Source organism: Peromyscus eremicus, chromosome 5 (genome assembly GCF_949786415.1).
Source record: "Peromyscus eremicus chromosome 5, PerEre_H2_v1, whole genome shotgun sequence".
In the NCBI taxonomy this organism is placed as follows: domain Eukaryota; kingdom Metazoa; phylum Chordata; class Mammalia; order Rodentia; family Cricetidae; genus Peromyscus; species Peromyscus eremicus.
Window position 1 is genome coordinate 68,711,584 of NC_081420.1, and position 20,537 is coordinate 68,732,120.

At 39.4% G+C, this 20,537-nt stretch overlaps 1 protein-coding gene across 3 annotated transcripts in view; it reads right to left on the bottom strand.

Annotated features, from left to right (window-relative positions):
• The window catches only part of Nebl (nebulette), a 359,628-nt gene that overhangs the window by 72,115 nt on the left and 266,976 nt on the right, over nucleotides 1-20,537 (bottom strand). For 2 of the 3 annotated variants that reach the window (XM_059263624.1, XM_059263623.1), the window contains exons 6-8: nucleotides 11,751-11,852; nucleotides 10,741-10,842; nucleotides 1,219-1,332 (exon numbers count right to left, since the gene is read on the bottom strand). The exons of the other annotated variant lie outside the window; for it this stretch is intronic. In XM_059263624.1, coding sequence (XP_059119607.1) covers nucleotides 1,219-1,332; nucleotides 10,741-10,842; nucleotides 11,751-11,852 — 318 coding nt within the window. The remainder of the gene's footprint in view (nucleotides 1-1,218; nucleotides 1,333-10,740; nucleotides 10,843-11,750; nucleotides 11,853-20,537) is intronic. 3 annotated transcript variants of the gene reach the window in all.

The window sequence follows — 20,537 nt, forward strand, 5'->3', positions numbered from 1 at the left end:
TTAAGCTTTTGCAGCTTTGCATTCTGTAGCCATGTAAATCTATTTTGTTTGTTTTAAACCAACTGCTTTGGAATTTAATACTAATAATAAGAATCAAATATCAGTATCAAGCGTATTAAACATGAACTGTATGCACAACACTTTTAAACACTTTATACATGTGAAACAAATCTTTACAGCCACCCTAATTGTTGGGTATTTTATTCTTATTTGACAGAAAAGGAAACCGAGGCACAGAAAGATTGAAGGCATAACAGGATTCTAGGTGGCAGGACAAGATCACATCTAGGCAATCTGGCCCTCAGCCTTGAGCATTCAAGGCTCTATTTTAGTTTCCTTTCAGATTAACTCGTCTCTGTACACATTCAAGTCTTATCAGTCAGGAAAAGAAAGATTCTGATATCCCCAGAGGTTCAGAAAGACAAAAATATCCACTTTAGTTTCCAGAGACAAACCAAAACTGGTTATTGACCATAAATACTTTCTAAACCTTAATGAAAGAAAAGTCAAGCCAGCCCCAAGGAGAAGAGGTGAGCCGAGCTGAAGAACCAGCAGAGCAAGCTTTCCATGATACTCAATTCTCGTGACTGGAAAGGATCTACACACATTTTAAATGATAGAAAAGTGATCTGTTTGTCAATGTTTCTGTGTTTATACAATATCTCCTCCTAGTAACAATTCCAAATATCATTTCTTATCAAATTAACGCATCTTAATTTTAAAAACATGAAAATAAATCTACAAAGGTAGCACGTAATATAATAAAACTGAAAGAAATTTTAAACTTTTAGCAGCACAATTTACTACAGTTTCTTTTCGATAAACCTCCATGTATCAGGTAGTCCTTTATAATAAACTCAATTTTGTGGCTATAATTATGAGTTAATTGTTGTCCTACCTACTAATTTGTGATAAAACACATCTCCTCCCTGCAAAACTCTATAATCTATTTCTACTCTTGATCAGACATAATAATTTTATTCATACCACTGTTCCTACTTATTAACTAATTAGTAATCAGTAACTATTAATAGCAAATTATAATAATATACTTTTCTGGGGGGAAAAGCTTTAGGAAAATATGCTTCAGTGTTTTCAACTACAAATTACTTGGAAATTACATGATCTTGATTAAATATCAGTAATTACGACACAGTTAGCTCTAGGAAAACAAGACTCAAAAGATATTGAGAGCAATTTCTATAGATTACAACTTACATCGCTTGCCAGGACAGTAGCAAGCTGGTGTTGCCGAAAAGAAGCACTTTCCAGCGGGTTGTAAGAGTGGGTTTTTCCCTTCATTTCATTATCAAATTTTTCTTTATATTTAACCTATCATAAAGAAAAAGGACACAGTGAATTAAGTCCCATATTTTGGTGGAAGAGTAACACATTAGGTTCCTTTTTTTTTTTAAGAGATCAAATAAAAGCTACCATTCAGATGAATAGTTAGAAATGTAAATTCATGATATTCATTCCCCCTCCGTAAAGCTTAATGAGGCATTTAGAAAAATTTAATGTGCTACTTGAATATTGGTCATGAATGTCATTAAGCATGAACAAGCTCAAATTCTCTGCCCATGAGAATTATGTATTTAAAATATAATTTTTTTACATGTTGGTTCCGATTTCTGTACTCCTGGAACCCAGGATCAGTTAGAACTGAGAAAACACATTTCCTAAGGTCTGCCACACTTAGAAAATGGGTCATTGAAACCAGAAATTGAATGGATTTTCCTGTGGGAAATATTCCAAATAAAGAATAGTTAGTATCCATATTTCATTTTTTCAAAGATTCAATTTTAAAACTATATTTTCCTGCAACATCCATGTCTCAATTGTTCAAAGCCTAAGTTTTAGAAAATAGATTTTCCTACAACGCTCCATAACTGCTTCCTGACAGTTTTAGTTTTTCCCACTTTAACTCCTCAACTTATCCAGCAGAAAAAGTATGTTTAACATTCAGTCTAAATTTCTTGATTCTTTAGTCATAAGACAAGAAAAGGGCTATCAACTTAGAGTTATTACATCATGGATATGTTATGATATGGGTGCATATTATAGACAGGAATGTGGGGACAAGTTCTCTCCCTGAATAGATGAATAAAGAATACCTTAGTCTCTCACATCTCATATGCCCTTGATGAATGCTGCCAGAAAATCATGTATACATTTCAAAAGCAAAAATAAACTGTTTCAGGCTTTCATTTCTATTTCGATAATTATGCAGTATTTTAAAATACTGAAAAATGTTTTCTTATAATACACTCATAAACGGCATTTATCCACACGCCTTAAGGCTCTGCCTTGCAGTAGTCATTATTAAACAGAATTGGAAAATGGCTGTCTTCATGGTCCTGTTGGGGGTAGGGGTTTTCTCCAGGGATACCTGCCAGGGATCTATGAGAGTGAGCTGGTGCAGCTTGGGTAGGAATCCAGCACTGAAGAAGTGTCTTCTGTGTGTTCTCTTTAAAACTAGTTTTCTGATACTCGTGCTGCCTGATAAATTTATTTTTAAATAATTGGTACAGCATTTCTAAAATGAAAAAAATATTTTAATTTTTTTTTTTTTTTTTACGTCTTGAAATCAGAGCCAACAGCACAAATAGAAAACGTTTTGATTTCCTCCACTACTTAATTGGCATTCACTGCAGGATCCCTCTTACTCAGCCAGGTTCATGCCTGCACTCCCCTTTCTGAGTCACACTTCCTTCTGCTCAGTCACTTTACAGGGATTGCTCTCAGGCAGTGGCTGGGCTGCTCTCACCAGCTGATGGGCTGTGCCATGCTGGTTGGCAGCAAGTTTCCAATCAATTACCCCCATTTGCTAACCTCAACCAACTTTTGCGTCTCAGTTATGTAAGTGAGAGAGCAGGCCATCTGACTTCTGCCCCAGAGAGCCTGTCTGAGTTTCTTTCATTACTGGGATGAAATACACCAACAACCAAGGCAACTTGGTGAAGAAAGGATTTATTCTCACTCACAGTTCCAAGTTACAGCCCATCACTGTGAGGAGGCCAGAGAGGCGGCCACTAGAGACAGCTACTCATGCATCATCTAAAGGACAGCAACAGAGAGCAAGGGATAAATGCATGCTCGCCCCTTAGTTTGCTTTCTCCATTTTATACAGTGCCAGACCTTCTGCTCATAGATTGGTCCTGCCCACAACTTCGATGGGTCTCCCCAGGATCAATGAACATAATGAAGAAAATCCCCCACAGGCATGCCCAAAGACTCATCTCCCAGGTGATTCCACACTCTGTGAAGTTGACACTTATCAACCTCCACAGCATATTTCCTACGGTTTTTGTATACCAAGGAGTTGCTCCATGACTCCATCAAATGCAAAGACAATGTGTAGATTGGCCTGAGAAATTAAAATGGTAACTTATCTGTTCCTAAACCTGGCATTTCCTCTTCCAAGTAAAAACATATTTCTGAGAAATAATTCTCAATCTTTTGCCCACATCATTCTGATATAATTATATCACACACACACACACACACACACACACACACACACACACACACACAATGAGCAGAGTGCTGTAAAATTGTTTTCATTCTAAACCTTGGTTGTCTAAGTGATGTGGTTTCAAAAGATGTGCATGAAACAAAACATAAGAGTTTCCACCATTAATCAACTAACACCAAATAACTGCATTATATTAAAATACACTGACCAAACACTGACATACAACTGGAGCTTGCCTCACAGCTTCTCCATGATCTGCACATACATGAATAAAGAGAATCAGATGGCTTATGTGGGTCAAATCTTTCACCTTCCAACTGTCTCCTTCATTAACTGAACAGACATGTTCAACATTCTGTTCCATTTTCAATGCACAGTTCACAACCTGACTGCCTATTTCCCTATTCACACTCACATCTCCCAGGAGGTCCCCGCAGTGCCTCGACTGTCACTGCTTACCCAAGCATGGAACAAAGCATAGACCTGCCAGTTATGAGATCATTGCAGAAAGGGGGAGACAAGTGTTGATTTTAAGATAAAATGTCACTCCTTCTACCCAGATTCATTGTTTTAGAAATAAATGAAGTTCTATAACTAAGTAATGGAGTTATTTTGTTTACATTATGAGTGTCACACATAGTGGCTCAAAAATCCATCACTTTCTAATAAGTCTATAGAATGATTGATTATATAAAATCAAACTCCTATTTTCTAAAGAGTTTTGACTATAGTGAGACTTGAGGAAGGCCCCACTGTGACTGTTAGGCTATGATGACAGAATTTAAACTAATTCTCTAAGCGCCACCACACAGGGCCATGCCACCAGGAAATGAGACTTCTAAACACACAAGTTTTCAGCTCTCATGTGTCTGGTTCCCTCATAACATCACCTATGCTTAAGGTCCCGTAGACCCAGAAAAGAGAAAAACATAACCTTCAGCATCACCATAAAAACAAATGTTAGGGAAAAAAATGGAAAATCTGAGGAGTGGACCTTAATTATCAGAGAAAACAACACACTACGTGTCTAAAGGTTTCCATTTTTTCCAATCTTTGCTAAAATTGAACTGCAAGTGAACAAGGCAAACAGTAAAGAATTTAAAATAGAACTCATCACAGAAACAATCAGATTTTTAAGTTTGAATTTTACACATAATGTTATCCGTGCCTTTCTTTTTCCTTTCTTCCTCCCTCCCTCCCTCCCTTCCTTCCTTCCTTCCTTCCTTCCTTCCTTCCTTCCTCCATCCCTTCCTCCCTCCCTCATTCCTTCCCTCCCTTCTTTTCTTCCTTTTTTCCTTCATTCATTCCTTCTTACATTTTCTTTCATTTTTTATTTGGGTCTGGGGACTAAACTCAGAGACATATGTGCCTTTATTTTCTTTACAAAATAACATAATCTCACCTTTGTATTAAGTGTTAAGAATCCAAATCCTTAAACAAACATCCACATATTTATCAACATCCTAATCTATTTTATTGTGTAACCTAAAGCCCTAGGTTGTAGAACTTGCCATAGGGTAAGTCACTCAAGTCAATTTTTAAAACACAGACGTATATACATACAGGACTAATACAAACCACATCAAGAACTATGCAGAAATGAACAGAGATCCATTCACATTGGCAACTTGGGATATGACATTTAAGCTCATGCTTGGCAATGTGAGGAGATTGGCAGAGTATGTGTTTGCCAGGAAGAAAGAATGGGAGCATCTCCAAGACAATTAATACCCTTAGCAGTTTAAGGACACTATTTATTACTAAGTTTTCCATACTGGATCTTTTAAGTTTTAAAATCATTCTTATCAATATAAAAATACAATTTTGTAACAAATACTAATTATTATATGTATATTGTTTCTCTGGTGTTATAAAACTAAACCAAAACTTTAAACCCTTCATCCTGCAGACAAATTCCAAATATTAAGTTCAGATGATATAAGGACATAGTATCAAATTAACCTTACTTACAACTTTTAAGTTGATGGTTTTGACAATCCATTTATATTTGAGATGCACATAAACTAGTATCTTTGTCTTGGCACATGCAATTTTATTTTACTAAAACTTTTAAACTACAACATAATAATATGTATCTTCCCAGTTTTAAAAGAGAAAGTTGCAGCTGGAGAGATGGCTTAATTTAAAAGTGAGTACTGCTCTTGCCAAGGACCAGAGTTTGGTTTCCAGCAACCATGTCAGGCGACTTAGAACCACCAAGAACTCCAGTTCCAGAAACATTAGACACTTCTGGCCTCCACTGACATCTGCACTCACATGCATGCATGCACGATATGCACACACTTACACAACGTTAAAAATAAATATTAAAAAATAAAATTTAAGTGGAAAATCTTACATCTGCAATTAAAGCAATTGTTCAAGTTAGTATAATAGTTGGGCACATATTTCTGTTGCCTAGCCCGAGTAAAATCCCACAGAGCACAGCGTACAGGCAAAATGTGAGCATCTCTCCCACTCACAGTCTGCTGTCATCTTCACTACACAGCAGCCCACTGCCCTGTCTTTGCCTTCTCTCACACACCCACTTCACCTCTTTCCCTGCTTACTGAATTCCTAAGCCCTTTCCACCAATGGATGCTTGTGCCTTTGCCAAGGGCTTAGGAGTCAGTAAGCGCATGAGCCTCAAAGTTACTGGTGAAAATAAGAAACTACCTTTTTGGCCTTGGTTTCAGGTTGATGCGCCTGAGAACACACATTAAACAAGCCATTCTAGGACTCCTATTCGCTCTTCTTCCCATCTTTTCCCTTTCAGGGATTTACATACTATAAGATCGAAGGAAAAGGAAAGCTGATGGGTACAGAAGACTTGCAGATTGCAACCTGTTTAAGCATCTGATCACTCGGTGGCTATATAATTTGAGATTGAAAAAATATATTTCTAAAAACCCGGAGGGGGGACGTCAAATGGCAGGACTCTTGTGGGCTGATTTTGAAATGTGAAAATAAATACTCTGGTTGAAGTTTTCTTTACCAACTCACTGGGAGGACTGGATAGAGTGAAGTTAAGACCGGAGTCTGGGTGAGTGTTACTGCTCTCAGTCTGCCCTGTCTGTGAATTCATCTAAAAGAAAAGTAGGTGAGAAAACACTCCAAGTATCCAAAAAAACAAAAAAAAAAAAAATGACAATTCTTAGGGAGTTGTGGGATCTGTGGGCTGGGTGTCCATTTTAACAATGCACTCACAACTCTAATAAGCAGCTATACCTGCTGTCAGATCAATCTTACAGAAACAGAGAAACAAAGTAACATGTCCCAGGTCACTCAGCAAGCAAGCCACAGAACCATAGTGTAGCTCAGGGGGTCTTGCTCCACTGCCACGTTTCCTACTCACTGAAAGGGACCAGACTGCTTTTGTATAGTCCACTGTGTGGCTGAGGGGTACAGCGAAGGAAGGGGGGTACGACAAGTCAAGGAGGGGCTAGTCAAATGGCTCGAGAGGGTGCTGGCTGCCAAGCTATAATGGCCTGAGTTTGAACTGTGGGACCCACATCCTCTAATCTCTACACGAGATCTAGAGCACCCACACACATGCACAATAAACCCAAAGCAAGTCCAAGCTCTCTTGCCTTCATAACAAGCATTATTAGGGATAATCTGGGCTTGCATAGCTATCTTAGGCCTTTTATAAGATATGTTTTGTCCAAGCATATCTTCAACCTCCTATGCTTTAGAAGCCTTCCAAGCCACAAAGTTGTTTTATAAGCAAAAGGCCCGGTAAACTGTAAAACAATTAACACGAGTCACAATTACATTCTTGCATCTTTCACACACATCCCTTCTCTCCCCTTCCCTCCTCCTCTAAAGCTAAGGAGACTTCTGAGGGGTAGATCATTTCCTGTGTGATTCTTGTAACGACTCCCAGCTGGCCCATGGGTTTTCTTCTCTCACAGAGACCAACCTTTCCTGTAGAGTGTTGACATCTTAATCTGCCTGGAGTAATGTCTACGTAAGCTGTCCTTCATCAAATTTTTCTGTGATTATGTATTTCTCATCCAAAAGTGGAAGCTATCTGAGTGACTGCAGTTGAGATGGTGATAATTTGTTCTTTTTTAATCTAACTCAAAGACACACATGAACACACACACACACACACACACACACACACACACACACACACACACCCTGCGTCACATGTGGGAATCGCTTCCTCTTTTTACTGCTCTGATGATACAGCACATCATTCCTATTAACAGTTGGGGTGGGAGTCATTAATTTAACAGCTACAGAGTTTAGCTTACAGGATGAAGAAGTGGATGGATGGTGATGATGGTAGTACATTATGAATTCATTTAATACTGTTGGACTTCAAAGGGTCAAGACAGCAAACTGAATGGATGCCATGAGAAACACCAAGACCCAAAGTAACTTGGGAAGGGAAGGGTTTATTTCATCTTACGGCCGCCATGTGACAGACCATCACTGAGGGAATTCAGGGCATGAGGTGAAGCAGAGATGATGAAGGCTGAAGAAATGCTGCTGACTGGCTTGCTCCTTCCACATTGCTCCTTCCAGATTGCTTCACTGCCTCTCTTATACAGCCCAGACCCACCTACCCAGGGGTAGTGCCCTCCTACCAAGTAGCAATCAGAAAAAAATGCTCACAATCTGATAGAGGCAATTCCTCAGTTGAGATTTCCTCTTCCTACATATGTTTAGATTTGTGTCAGGTTAAGAAAGTATATTAATATATGAAATACAATATCATGTGCTAATATATTACATAAAAAGAACACATTATTTTGTTCTGCTCTGTAAGCAAGACCATATCATCAAAATTAACATAACACTGACCTTTATCTCATTAGAGTCCACCCAGATTCCTGTTTGTGGCTATAACTGATCCCCCTTGATTCAGAGGACCCATTGCTGTCCTCAGAAACCTTCCATCCTTTATTTAGGGCTTTCCTCTTGAGCAGATTTCTCTCCCTTTAAACCCAGCCTTGCTCAAAACTCCCACCTACACAAAACCTTTCTAACGACATGTACTTCTCCCCCACAATAGCAAGAGACAGCATGCTGATGGGTACAAATGACATTTCACTTTAATTCTGTTGACATTTATCTTTCTCCTAATAAATCTGAGCATCTTTCCACATAGTTATTGGTCATTTCTATTTCCTCTCTGTAGAATCCCATTCACCTCATTTCTCACTTTTTCTGTTGAGCTCTTAAGACATTTTTGTTTCCACCTTAAAGAACTTAAGAGGGTGCTGGAGAGATAGCTCAGCAGTTAAGAGGAGTCGTCACTCTTGCAGGGGACCCAAGTTTGATTCCTCACACCCACATGGTAGATCACAACCACCTATTACTCCAGGCCCAGATCATCTCATATCATCTTCAGGGGCCTCTTTATACACATATGTATGCTTAGACACACACACATACATATACAATAAAAAAAGAGCTTATGACAAAAACAGATATTAAAATATTTTATCATGTGTATTATATATAGATCTTTTTGCAAATATTTTGAGATAATTGCTCTTCTTTTTATTATTTAAAAAACTATTTTCAATTTTTCCCTGTCTGTACAAATTCAACGATTGTTTAATTTATTTGATTATTTAATTTGATCCTCAGTTTTGAATTGTTTGGATTTGAATTAAATTACATAGAACCTTTAATTGGAAGAAATAACATTATGGTGATGTTGAGTATCAAGAATCTCAAACCAGGAGCCCATTATATCTTTCTAGACTTAGGATTTATTTTATATTCTTCAGTCATATTTTAGATTTTTATCTATTTTATATTGCTCCATTTTGAAGTATAAAAAAAGGATTTTCCCTCCCAATTGAAAACTATAAATGCATTAAAAAAATTTGTTACCATTATTGTTGACTCTGTCACTTCCCCCCTCAATAAGCTTTCTTGTTTATTTGCTGACTTCCTTGAGTTTTCTGAGACAGGGTCTCAGGATATAGCCCAAGCTGGCCTTTGAATCACATTCCTCCTGCCTCAGCCTCTTGAGTGTTGAAATGACAAGTGGGGGTCACCATCTACGGCAGAGATTTTAATCTTTGTGCAATCATTGTTTCTGACTATTCTGTTAGAACCTCTGGACCTCTGGTCTTGTTAAAGAACAAATCTTGTGCTATATAATGACCTCTGAATTTTCTTTTAATATTTTAGTTTTTACATTCCTATTTTTTGGGTTGCTCATTGGCATTCATTTGTTTGGTTTTGGCTTTACTTTGCTTTGCTTTAAGATGGGGTCTCATTCTGTAATGCAAGCTGACCTCAAACCTTCTGCCTCAGCCTCCTGAGTCCTAGACTTATAGGAATGTAGCATCACAACTGACTGGCATTCATATTGTTAATCTACCTGGGATTCATTTTTGTATAGGGTTAAAGATGTGGACCCAATTTTCTTTCACCACAATGGGTGGCCAGTGACATTAGCACAATTTATTAAGTGGCCTAACTTTCCCCACTGACTTGAGTCAATACTTTTGCCATACATTAAATTCTTAGACATACTGAAATCTATTTCAGGAATGTCACTCCATCCCATTGATTATTTTACCTCTCAATATATACTAACCCCATACTGATTTATTCAAATGGTTTTCTAGTATTTCTCCATCACTGATCTCCATTCTCACACTGTTAAAGGCTCTTTCAGAAAACTCCCATCCACAGAAACTTTAAATTTATTTCAGCCATATTCTTAATAATCCTTTTGGATTCTAATTGAAATTGAATGACATTTATATGATAATTCTGAGAAAGTTGAAATTTTAACCTGCTAAACTCTCAATCAATTTACTTTCCAGATTTGTAGACTCTTTGGGTCTTATGTTCTAAAACCAGATTTCAAGGTTTTATATATTATATCTTGCCTTTTTTATTTTCTAATTAAGGGAAAAGGTTTATAAATTGAGAGAATATTTTATTACTAAGTTAAAATTGTATGTGTGCCTATTTTGTGTAGATGTGCATAAAATATGGCTTTTGGTATTGGCTATCACTATCTCTGGATATAACATGACCAAACTCATTGAAACAGGTTCCGATGTGAGCCCAGAGGAAAGAAAACTATGCTTTGTTCTGAGAATTAGACTTTTCCCCTCTGCTGAAATTTGTAATTATTGCAATCCTAGCTGAAGTAGCTTCAAAAACATTACCTCTATTTATTCTTACAATTAAAGATATTATCTATTTGAAATATTTTCCATGTTCCTTGAAATAAAACTTCTGAATAAAGCCATTGAAGAATCATCATGCTCAAGTCTTACCTGACTGGAAAGTTTTGAGGCTTCGACAGCGTGTTCGAAATCTGGTCTTCCAATTACAGGAGGCTCTTTATTCACTATGCCTTGCCCTTTCTTATATTCTGCCTGAAGTGAATAATGAGAAAATTTTAACATTCCTACTTTATATTACATTAACATTAGTCAAAATAAAATATAATAATCCCTTAGCCCATTAAAAATATTTCATACAGTATACCCAATGCTAAAATAGTGACTGCTGAAACAGAAATTTATTTTACAGCTACTTGAGTAAATTCAACTTTTAGCAGTAAAACAATTACTTATTTTAATCTAAGCAGCCAGTCATCATTATCTTTATTCTTATTTTTAAAAAACACTAGGGTTTTTCTGGAGAAATGAGACTCTGCATTCTTTACACAGATAGCATTTATTATTTTGTCCATGGAAAACAGGTACTAGCAGTTAGGCTGGTTTCTTTATCAATTTTTAGGGGGCAGGGGCTATGCTATTCCAAGAGTTAACTTTAACCAGGATGCTTGGTGCACTCAAGTGAAATGGCATTAACTTGGAAGAGCATCCCAGAGAAGATAAGACAGAGCCATGGCATGCAGGGAATGTGCAGAAGTGCGTGCTGGTAGAACAGAATCGGCAAACCACCAGCAACAGACAGGAAGAGGCCAAGCTGAGCTCCCTGGATGGAAATAAGGTGAGAGATTGAGCGGGATCAGAAGACTGACAAGTCTGGCTTCCAAGCTGAGACATCTGAATGTGATCACATCCCCAGTAGTACGCACTCCTCTAAAAATATGCTAATACTAGATACAGTCGAGCTGAACATGGGCAGTTCATGCATATCTCCCAAAATTTACATAATCAAATGGATAATTCAGGACAGAATTGAGATGTCATTAATTCAAATGAATTGATTATGTTAATTGAATTAACCATCCAACTTCCAATGCTGAGCTCTGTCTCCCTCCAAAATAAAAAAAAGAAGTCACATCTGCACATGATTCAGAGAGATAAATTACATTGCTTATGATCTTGGAGATCTGAGTTGCCTTCTTGATATCCGGTCTGTCAAGCTCCGCTGTATACATGTGGATGTCCTGCACATCTCTTCTATAAGAAATCTGATTAAAGAGACAGTTTTGATTGGAAAAAAGAATAAATTAGTCATTTCATTTAGCTACCACCACTTCTATGGAATTATTTCTCCTTGCCATGATAGCTTTAAGAATACACTAACCTTAGGTTAGTTTTTCATGACTTTTGTCCAGATAATCCACTGATATGTTAACTCTTTATACTACCCCATGTCTCATTAATGTGTCTGAAATAGATATATACTATGAAATAGGAGAGCAAAACCGGGGCACAAAACAATCTGAAAGGATTTTTCTATATAGCATTCTATGAAAATGTTTTGTGCCTAAATGTGTATGCTTATAGTCTCACACATACACAACATCCTTGGTCCCATCCATCTCATATCCATCCATCCAGGGGATACAGGACAATCCCTGACAAATACACATTATCACTCCCCCAGGGAGGGCAGGTGAAGCATCCTCTACCCTCGTGACTACACCTTCTCTTCCTTCCTGACTGAACTCCTCAGATATTCGGGCCTATGAGACGCTTATCTCCTAATAGATTACATCATTACTATGATCTAATTCCACCGAAGAAAAACAATTGTATTAAGGAATCTTGTCGCTCAGCGTGTGTGTTAGGCATAAACCAGCCACAGGGTGAAAAGTGGAGATTTAAAGAGAAAAACAGACAAGTGCCAACAAACGTAAAGTACTTTTGATCGTGTGGTTTGTTTCCATTACCTTAATTGACAAATGGGTGGAAAAGATGAAAACGGAATTATGACAGTGCATGATGGCCAACGTCTCCTCATCCACCTGCTTCTCTATGTCATGAAATGTGACACTCTACAGTCCTAGCAGTTGGGTACAGTTCTGTCTGGAGGTGTTACCAACTCTGTCTGACGTGTCTATTAGAATGTATTCTGAAGTTATAGTGCAAAGTATATGGTCATTTTTAAAATCTATCTTTTTTTCAGAAAATAAAGGAGTATAACACAGACATATGAACCACTGGGTCACCTGTACAAATGGTACAACATATTCCTAATGTTGTCAGCAAACTTCCTGCAATGGTACCATATGGACTATTCATTAAAAATTGACATCTCTGGGATCCACTTACAATCCTCTGGAGCGGAGTGTTGGCAAGTGGGGCCTAAGTGTCTGATTCCAATTAATTCCTAACTGGTCGCCATGACTCAGTATTGGTGTTACTGACCTACTTACTAGTGTCACATTTCAGAGTTTAAAAAAGTTCCCCCAGTATTTCCCATTTTTTCCAATGGTAATAACCAGGAGTCAAAACAACTGGACATTAATACTTCAATGGGTTTCCAATGCACTGTGTGACTTCATTTCAGTGAAATGAGAGGCATCTGCTTTATCTCTCACGAGCTTGCATTTACCTTTAACACTAAGACTATTTTTTAAAATTACATTTACAATCATGAACCTGTCTGATAGGTGAACACAGCTTAAACACAGTTAGTATAATTTCATCAAGAACATCTGTTTTCTTTGGCACTTAAGATTCTCATGAGCTTTACCTTAACCAGTAATTTTAGGTAGGTTTTATGCATGCAGGTAGTAAACGAAATATAAAAATTCACCGAACACAGCGGGGTGGATTTTAAATGTTCAGGACTGTTTAAGCAAGGCCCTTCCTTCCATTGGCTACAAAAAGCAGTGTACTCATCTACAAATGACAGCAACTCAATTCCAGTCCATACTGAGTTAAACACAAGCTGTGTAAACAAAAACCAGTTCTCAGGTGAAAGCAAACCAAAATTATTACCCACCTCCACGACTAACTGCTTCTAAGTTACTACATTCACGTGAAAGCCACCAGGGGGGGAATGGCTTTTTGTCTAGAGAAGAATGGGGGGGATAGATGGAAACCCACACTTTTTGAACAGAACCACAACCTTTCAGAAACCTCCGCTTTACATGGGTTACCTAATTATATGCTGTTCCGCCTAATGACTGCGTGAAGAGAGGTGAACGGTACAAAGGCACAGGAGCAGGGTTTTGAATAGGGCCCCATCATCCATGTAAATTGCAAATTAGAGGCCAGCATATGCGACTCAAAACAAATATTAAGATTGACATGAGCCGCACATTCAAACAGGAGGACACCACAGAGCCTCGCAGGAGCAAAGAGCAGGAGCCAGTTCACCCTCTTCCATGGCACCACGGATGGGGAAATGTCACAGGAAAGGGGGGATGCCATCCAGGACACTCAGGTAGCAAGCTGTCAGTCACACTCTCTGTTATGATAGCTGACAGTGTGAGGGGGTGGCAGCATGACCTCCTGCTGGATGGATTATTTGTCTTCCCGTGTGTATGTGCGTGCATGCGTGTGTGTGTGTGTGTGTGTGTGTGTGTGTGTGTGTGTGTGTGTGTGTAGGTCAGAGAACAACCTCAGGTGTTAGTCTTCAGGTATCTTCTACCTTTTATTCTAGACAGTGTCTCTCATTGGTATGAAACTTCACCACACAGGCCAGACTAACTAGCCTATGAGCACCTGCGATCCACCTGTTTCCACCTCCCATCTTGCCATGCGTTACTAGAAGTACAGGTGTGTGCCATGTGCTGGCTTTGTATACGGGTTCTAGGTGTCCAAACTCCAGTCCTCATCATTGGGAGGTAAGTGCTTTACGACTGCTTCATGGCCCTAGGCCCCCAGCATTTGTTGTCTGGAAAGTGCTTCCTTTTCTTTCAACGGGGTTAGGTAGTATCCACTAACGCAGTAGAACCCTCCTATACCCAGGCTATCCGACCAAGTAGCATACCCATTTAGAAGTCATGACTAGAGCCTAACCAGGACTAGAGTCACCCACAGGACCTGAAGAAGAGGGACAAGGTGCCAGCCTTCTTTCCTCTGGGGTCGGCCGCTATAAACATGGCTTAAGTTGCAGACAGCAGCTGACTCTTTGAGTCCTCACAGACACTGTCAGTTGGAGCTGACACTGTATAGAGCTGAACAGAACCAAGCTATGGGGCAGGAGAGGGCTTCTTGTGAGAACGTGGGTGGGTCTGTGTCCAACTTGCCTGAAGTGGCTTAAGCTTTCTGCTTATAGCTAGGCCTCCAACTTCAATTATCACTATGCATTCTGCACCTTGGATTCCGTTGTAGATTAAGAATATTTGCAAAAGAAAATTGTGTCAATATCCCCTGAGTAATACAACCACCATTAACCTAGCACTTAAACAGTATATTAAGTATTGTGAATAATCTAGAGGTGGCTTAAGATATGAGTACAGATATACAAAGATCATATGCAAATATTATTATATTTTATGTAAAATATCTGAGCATCCATGGATTTTTTTTTTGTATGTAGAAAAATCCTGAGCCCATCTCTGTGGATACCAATGCAAGACTGTATATAAACCAATAAACTCTCCATTTTTACTTAAGGTACATTGAGATGGACTTCTGTCGCTAGCTCTAGAGACATCCATTCATGGTTTCTACAGAGTCACATCTGCCCTTTATCACCTCCAGTAAAGAGGTGGATTTCACCAGTAGTCTGGCTCTGGATCTTGCCCTTGTCTCACCATGTTTAGCTCTGCCTTGGCCCCATCCCTTTATGTTCTTCTGCTGTCTACCACTCTCCATATATTCTCTCCTTTCAGTATTTCTGTATCTGCTATATAGGGGCCATGTCTTTTGTGGGTCCCTTCATCCATGCAGTGTGCTCAGTGTGTCACATCATTTACATACATCAACTCTTTAAATCCCCACCCTGTCCCTGCGGAGGATTGTCTAGACTCATCGGGGCTCTAGCAACACTTTCTTCTAGGACTGGAACCACATTCTCCAGCAGCTCCTTTTTTAAGTTATGGGTTAGAATGGGCTGATAAAGGGAATGCTCGTGGGATTTTGAAAGTAGAAGGAAAAACAAGTGTTTGCTCTTGAAGCACAGGCAGACACAGATGCAGGGGATTCACAGCCAGCTCTTCAGGATTATATAATGGTCATGTGAGACTCCTTTGTTGGGGGATTTCATAAACTAAACAGAACCAAAACCTCCATGATGGCCCTTGAAAAGAAGGTATTGCACTTGGGGAGGAGAGAGAGGCTCACACGGGCGATGCCTTTAGAAGAAGACAGGCGCTGTGCACGCCGCCGGCGGAGCTGAAGGCAACAAATCCACCTGGACCGAAACCAGTCACTCTGTTACTCCACTGAAGAGCCAAACAATTCTGGGTGAGGCAAAACTAACCAAGAAAGAAGATTTCTTAGGTGGGTGGGGGAGAAATGAGTAGTACAGAGAGTTTAGGGAGGTCAGAGTTTAATTGCTCTGAAGGAAACCTTCTATAACCATTAAAAATGCTGCTATCAGAGCACCGTCCTCGATACCATCAAACTGGCACATAGCCCAGGAATCTTTTTTTTTTTTTTAAGCACTGCAGACTGGATATAGCACCTCATACATATTAGCAAGTACCACTAGCTAAACCACAGCCTCCAGAAAGCCCCTCTTTACTCTCACTTAAACACTGTTTTCTATGAGAGAATATAAATGCTTTAAATATAAGTAAAGGTATGGTTTGATGCCATACAGCAGCGAGAAAGTAACTTTGATTTTTCTAAAAGGTGGAATAGAGTACATTGACAGCTAGAACAACCTACCACTATTGTCGTCATTGTTTATAAGCCATGAGACAGTTGATAAACATTTTCCTATTCATAATTTAACCTCATTTCTACCACAGCCTTCTGGGGAGAGAAGAGGTAATTCTAACGATTCTTTCTGAGAGGTGAACCAGACATTATATATCTATTTTTAATGCCAAATTCTGAGTCATCGCTAGTGCAAATTGCATGGAGAACCTCAGAAAGCCATAATCGTTTTCCTAGTATCATTTTACTGAATTATCTGCAAGCTTTTTCACTTTCTGATGAGACAGAACCTTAACTGCTGATGAGTTTTTGTTCATCTTAAGACAGTAGGTACATCACGCTTGGGGAAAAAAAAAAATTCAAGTTTCTTGTTTCTCCCACTGAGCACATTTTAATGCACATTGAACTGATTAGCAACACAAACTTAGGAAAGCTGGACCAATTCAGTCCCACCACAAGCCATGTAACCTCGAAAACTAAAACAGCTCCTTGAGCTCCGCTTGACTTGGTGCAGAATGACTAGCCGGTTCCCGTCCGTGAAAGATTGATGAGACCTAATAATGGAACTGAGGTTTTCATTACAAGCCCATCTTTTGGGGGGAAATCACAGGAGAAAAATACCTCCAGTTTCTCTAATTATATTAGAAAAGTGTGCCAGGGGCACATCCCTTAAAATATGAAAGGATTTAGATCAGCTGGTTTGAATCATTTTTTGATGATAGTATCAACAAGAGAGAGGTATGGGGACATTTTTGAATTTGCCTTTCTGACCTAATTCACTTTTCATATTTATTTTCTAGTGATATGACCCTTTAAACAACTGAACTTCTTTTTATTGGTTCAAGTTAACTGTCATATCACCCTAAACTCTCCAATCACCTCGCAAAGCAGGAGGAAGGCCAGATAGGCCTACTATTTCATGAAGCAAGGAGACCCTCCATAGAGCTCTTCACAGATACCATCTTATTGAAAACTTGAGTTACCCCTTGGAAGTAAGTACCACTGCTGCCCCCATTTGAGAGATGTGACAGCTGGGCTCCTTGGTAATGTGCCCAGGGTCATCCACGTGATTTGGCAAAGCAAACACTTCCATCATGATCTAGTGCCAAATTCCTTGTCTAATGTGCACTCTAGTGGAGACCATCACGAGATGGGCTGCTTTCTGTCTTCTGTGATCGCTCAACTAAGATTTTGAGTTACGCAAGAGATTACCACTACCCATCGCCAGTCCAAATACTGTTCGTCTCAGAGCTCCTAGTTATTTGCAGGTGAGAATCTAGTTGAACCATCAGAATCTTTTGTTTATTCATAGGTATTTAAATAGAAAAAAAGGAAAAAGGAAGAAGGAAATCACTTCGGCCCACCGAAGAACATCCTAATGAGAGGGAGGGCAGGAAAGCAGCAGCTACAAAGGCTCCAGAGCACAACTGCCTCGCCTCTTGCTTAATGGATCTTAGAGCGCTGGCTTGATTTGTGTGGATACATAAAAAGCTAACAAGTCGACTTTCACTGTTTATAGGATAATCCAATATTTATGTTTATTATTTCTCTCTCTCTTTGTGTGTGTGTGTGTGCACGTGCATGCGCGTACCTATGCCGTAGCATACATGTGGAGATCAGAGACAGTTCTCCCCTTTCTACCACGTAGGTCCCAAGGATCTAACTCAGGTCATCAAGCTTGGCAACAAACCTTTACCCACAATGCCATCTCCCTAGCCCCCAGTTTTTATTTGATATTAAGTCACTGATGTCCAAGAGTAAAGTGACATTCCCCATTGCAAAGAGTAATTCTACTAAATTCTACTAGGAAATTCTGTGTCCTAGTTCTTTGGGCTGAAGTTTCCTGGGAGATAATATTTTATGGTCCTGAAGCAAGCTCCCCTTGTGGCTTCCAAGGCCTGTGTTAAATTTCATATTGTAAAGACAGCAAATGTATTATTCCACAAGGCTTGGCTAGGGAAGAATATCAACTAGCTCAAGGTAGAATACAAATATCATTTTCACTTTAAATCTGAGTAAATAGTCTTAAACAGTTTCTAAATCCTATTATATGTACAAACTTTGCATGTAAAGGTTGAGCTGAGTCAGCAGAGGAATGTAAGTAAACACATCCTTTTCCCATAAGTACATAGTATTGAATGGAGGAGAAAGGCTTTATGCTCTAGTCCCTCAATCCCTCAATCACAGACCTTTTCAAGGAAAAGACAGAGTTAAAATAATAAGCCCGGGTCTTAGGATAAGGAACTTCAGTATTTGAATTTAAGTGAACAACAGAGTTAGACAGGGCTTCTGGGGATCCATGGAACACTAACCCCCACCCCTGTACACCAGGCCACCTCCAGGCTTGCATTTGAATTCAAGGTTTCTTCAGTGTCAAACAGTGGAAACTCCAAGATCTGAATTATTTTTTCCTGCAGAGCACATGAATTTAGATACTAACTTGTATTGCTCTCACCCTTTTAATTCTCATTTAAAATCCCGACTTTTAATTCTCATTTAAAATCCCGACTTTTAATTCTCATTTAAAATCCTGACTTTTAAAATCAGTGGTTCTTCAGAGGGGGGCAGTGATGCAACAGAAAAGATAGAATTGGGAGTTTGATTCCTTTGGTCTGATTTCGTTTGTATACAAAACGCGACTCAACACAGCATTCTTTTAAGAACTGGAAATGACCAGTCTTGGCACAGTGCCTGGTATGTGGCTGAGCTGGGTAAGTGGTAGTTATGAATATTATAGACCCTCTATAAGCAAACATCACTTGCAAATCTTTCCCTTAAAATACTAGCCCTGCTGACAATTGCAGACACTTAGCTTCTTCAGCCCCCACCAGCACTGAGGCGTCCATGAGAACACTTTGGCATTGGTGAGTGGCTTTCGCGTTTGGGCCATAATGTCAAGCCTCACTCTGATTTTCACTTAAACACTTACCTGCGGCAATTTCATATCAAGTAACGGCGTACACCGTGCAAAGAAACTGCCACAGTGTTTGAGCCTAAAGTGACTCCCGCAGACCCTGTTTGGGATGCTCAGTGACAAGTCTGGGGCATGCCTTTGAGGGCTATGGAACTTTTAGGAAATGGAGCCTGGGTTGGGGTGGGAATTCGAATGTCTGTCCCTAGATCCAGCCTAGATCTCACTGCTTTCTAGTCTGAGATCATGGAGACACTTACCTCGGATGCTCCTTGCCACCCTGGATGCAGCCACTGCAGAACCATGAGTTCCCATCCAACATGGGACTGAAATTTCTCTAAAACCATGAACCGAATAACTCTTCCCTCCCAAAGGTTACTTCTGTCAACTATTTGGTCATAGTGATAAGAACAACAACTAAAACGTAGATACTCTGTGAGACTAGGCCCTGAGGGCAGTCATCAGAATAAACTGTTCATTTTCAAATCAAAGTTTCGGGTTTTGTATAGACCTCACAAATAGGGCCTCATAGTAGGGCGGATTCTGTGTGAGATGAGGGAAAAGCACCAGGAATGTTTCTAGGAAGGCGTGGGGGGACTTCTGGTCCCACCTAGGACAGGACGTATCAGTACTGATACTAACCCATCAAGAACCTAACCAACATTTCGTACATTTTTGGAGCCCAGAAAACTCACAATTCTGCTATAATTTCAGAAGAAATTATGTTTCTAGGGCACAGTGATAGTGGTAATTGATAAAATGCATGGAAGCCTTGAAGGACTGAGTAACTTCAAACCAAAGAAGGAATGCGCTGTCTTTAACTAGCTCCTTCCCTCTTGGTTCCTGCTCCTAAACCATTAGGAACCTGCTTTCGTAGTTCGTATCTGTTGGATCTTACATTCAATAATTTGAACCCCACAAGCATTCCAAAAGAAAGTGCCGTAGGAGGGAACCCTAAAACGAGAATTTGTGTTTCCTCTGGGGTCACTGATGGCAGCTGGGTTTTCTTCCAGTGCCCCTGCCATTCTGGAGTAGAGACAATGAACTTCCACACAATGTCAAGGAAGTTCAGTAAATGCTGATAACCAAACTGGTCACAGAATCCACATGCATCTTATTCAAAACAAAATTTACAGTGCTTGAAATGCCTCACGATTTAAAGGTGTTCCACAAGGTTTTA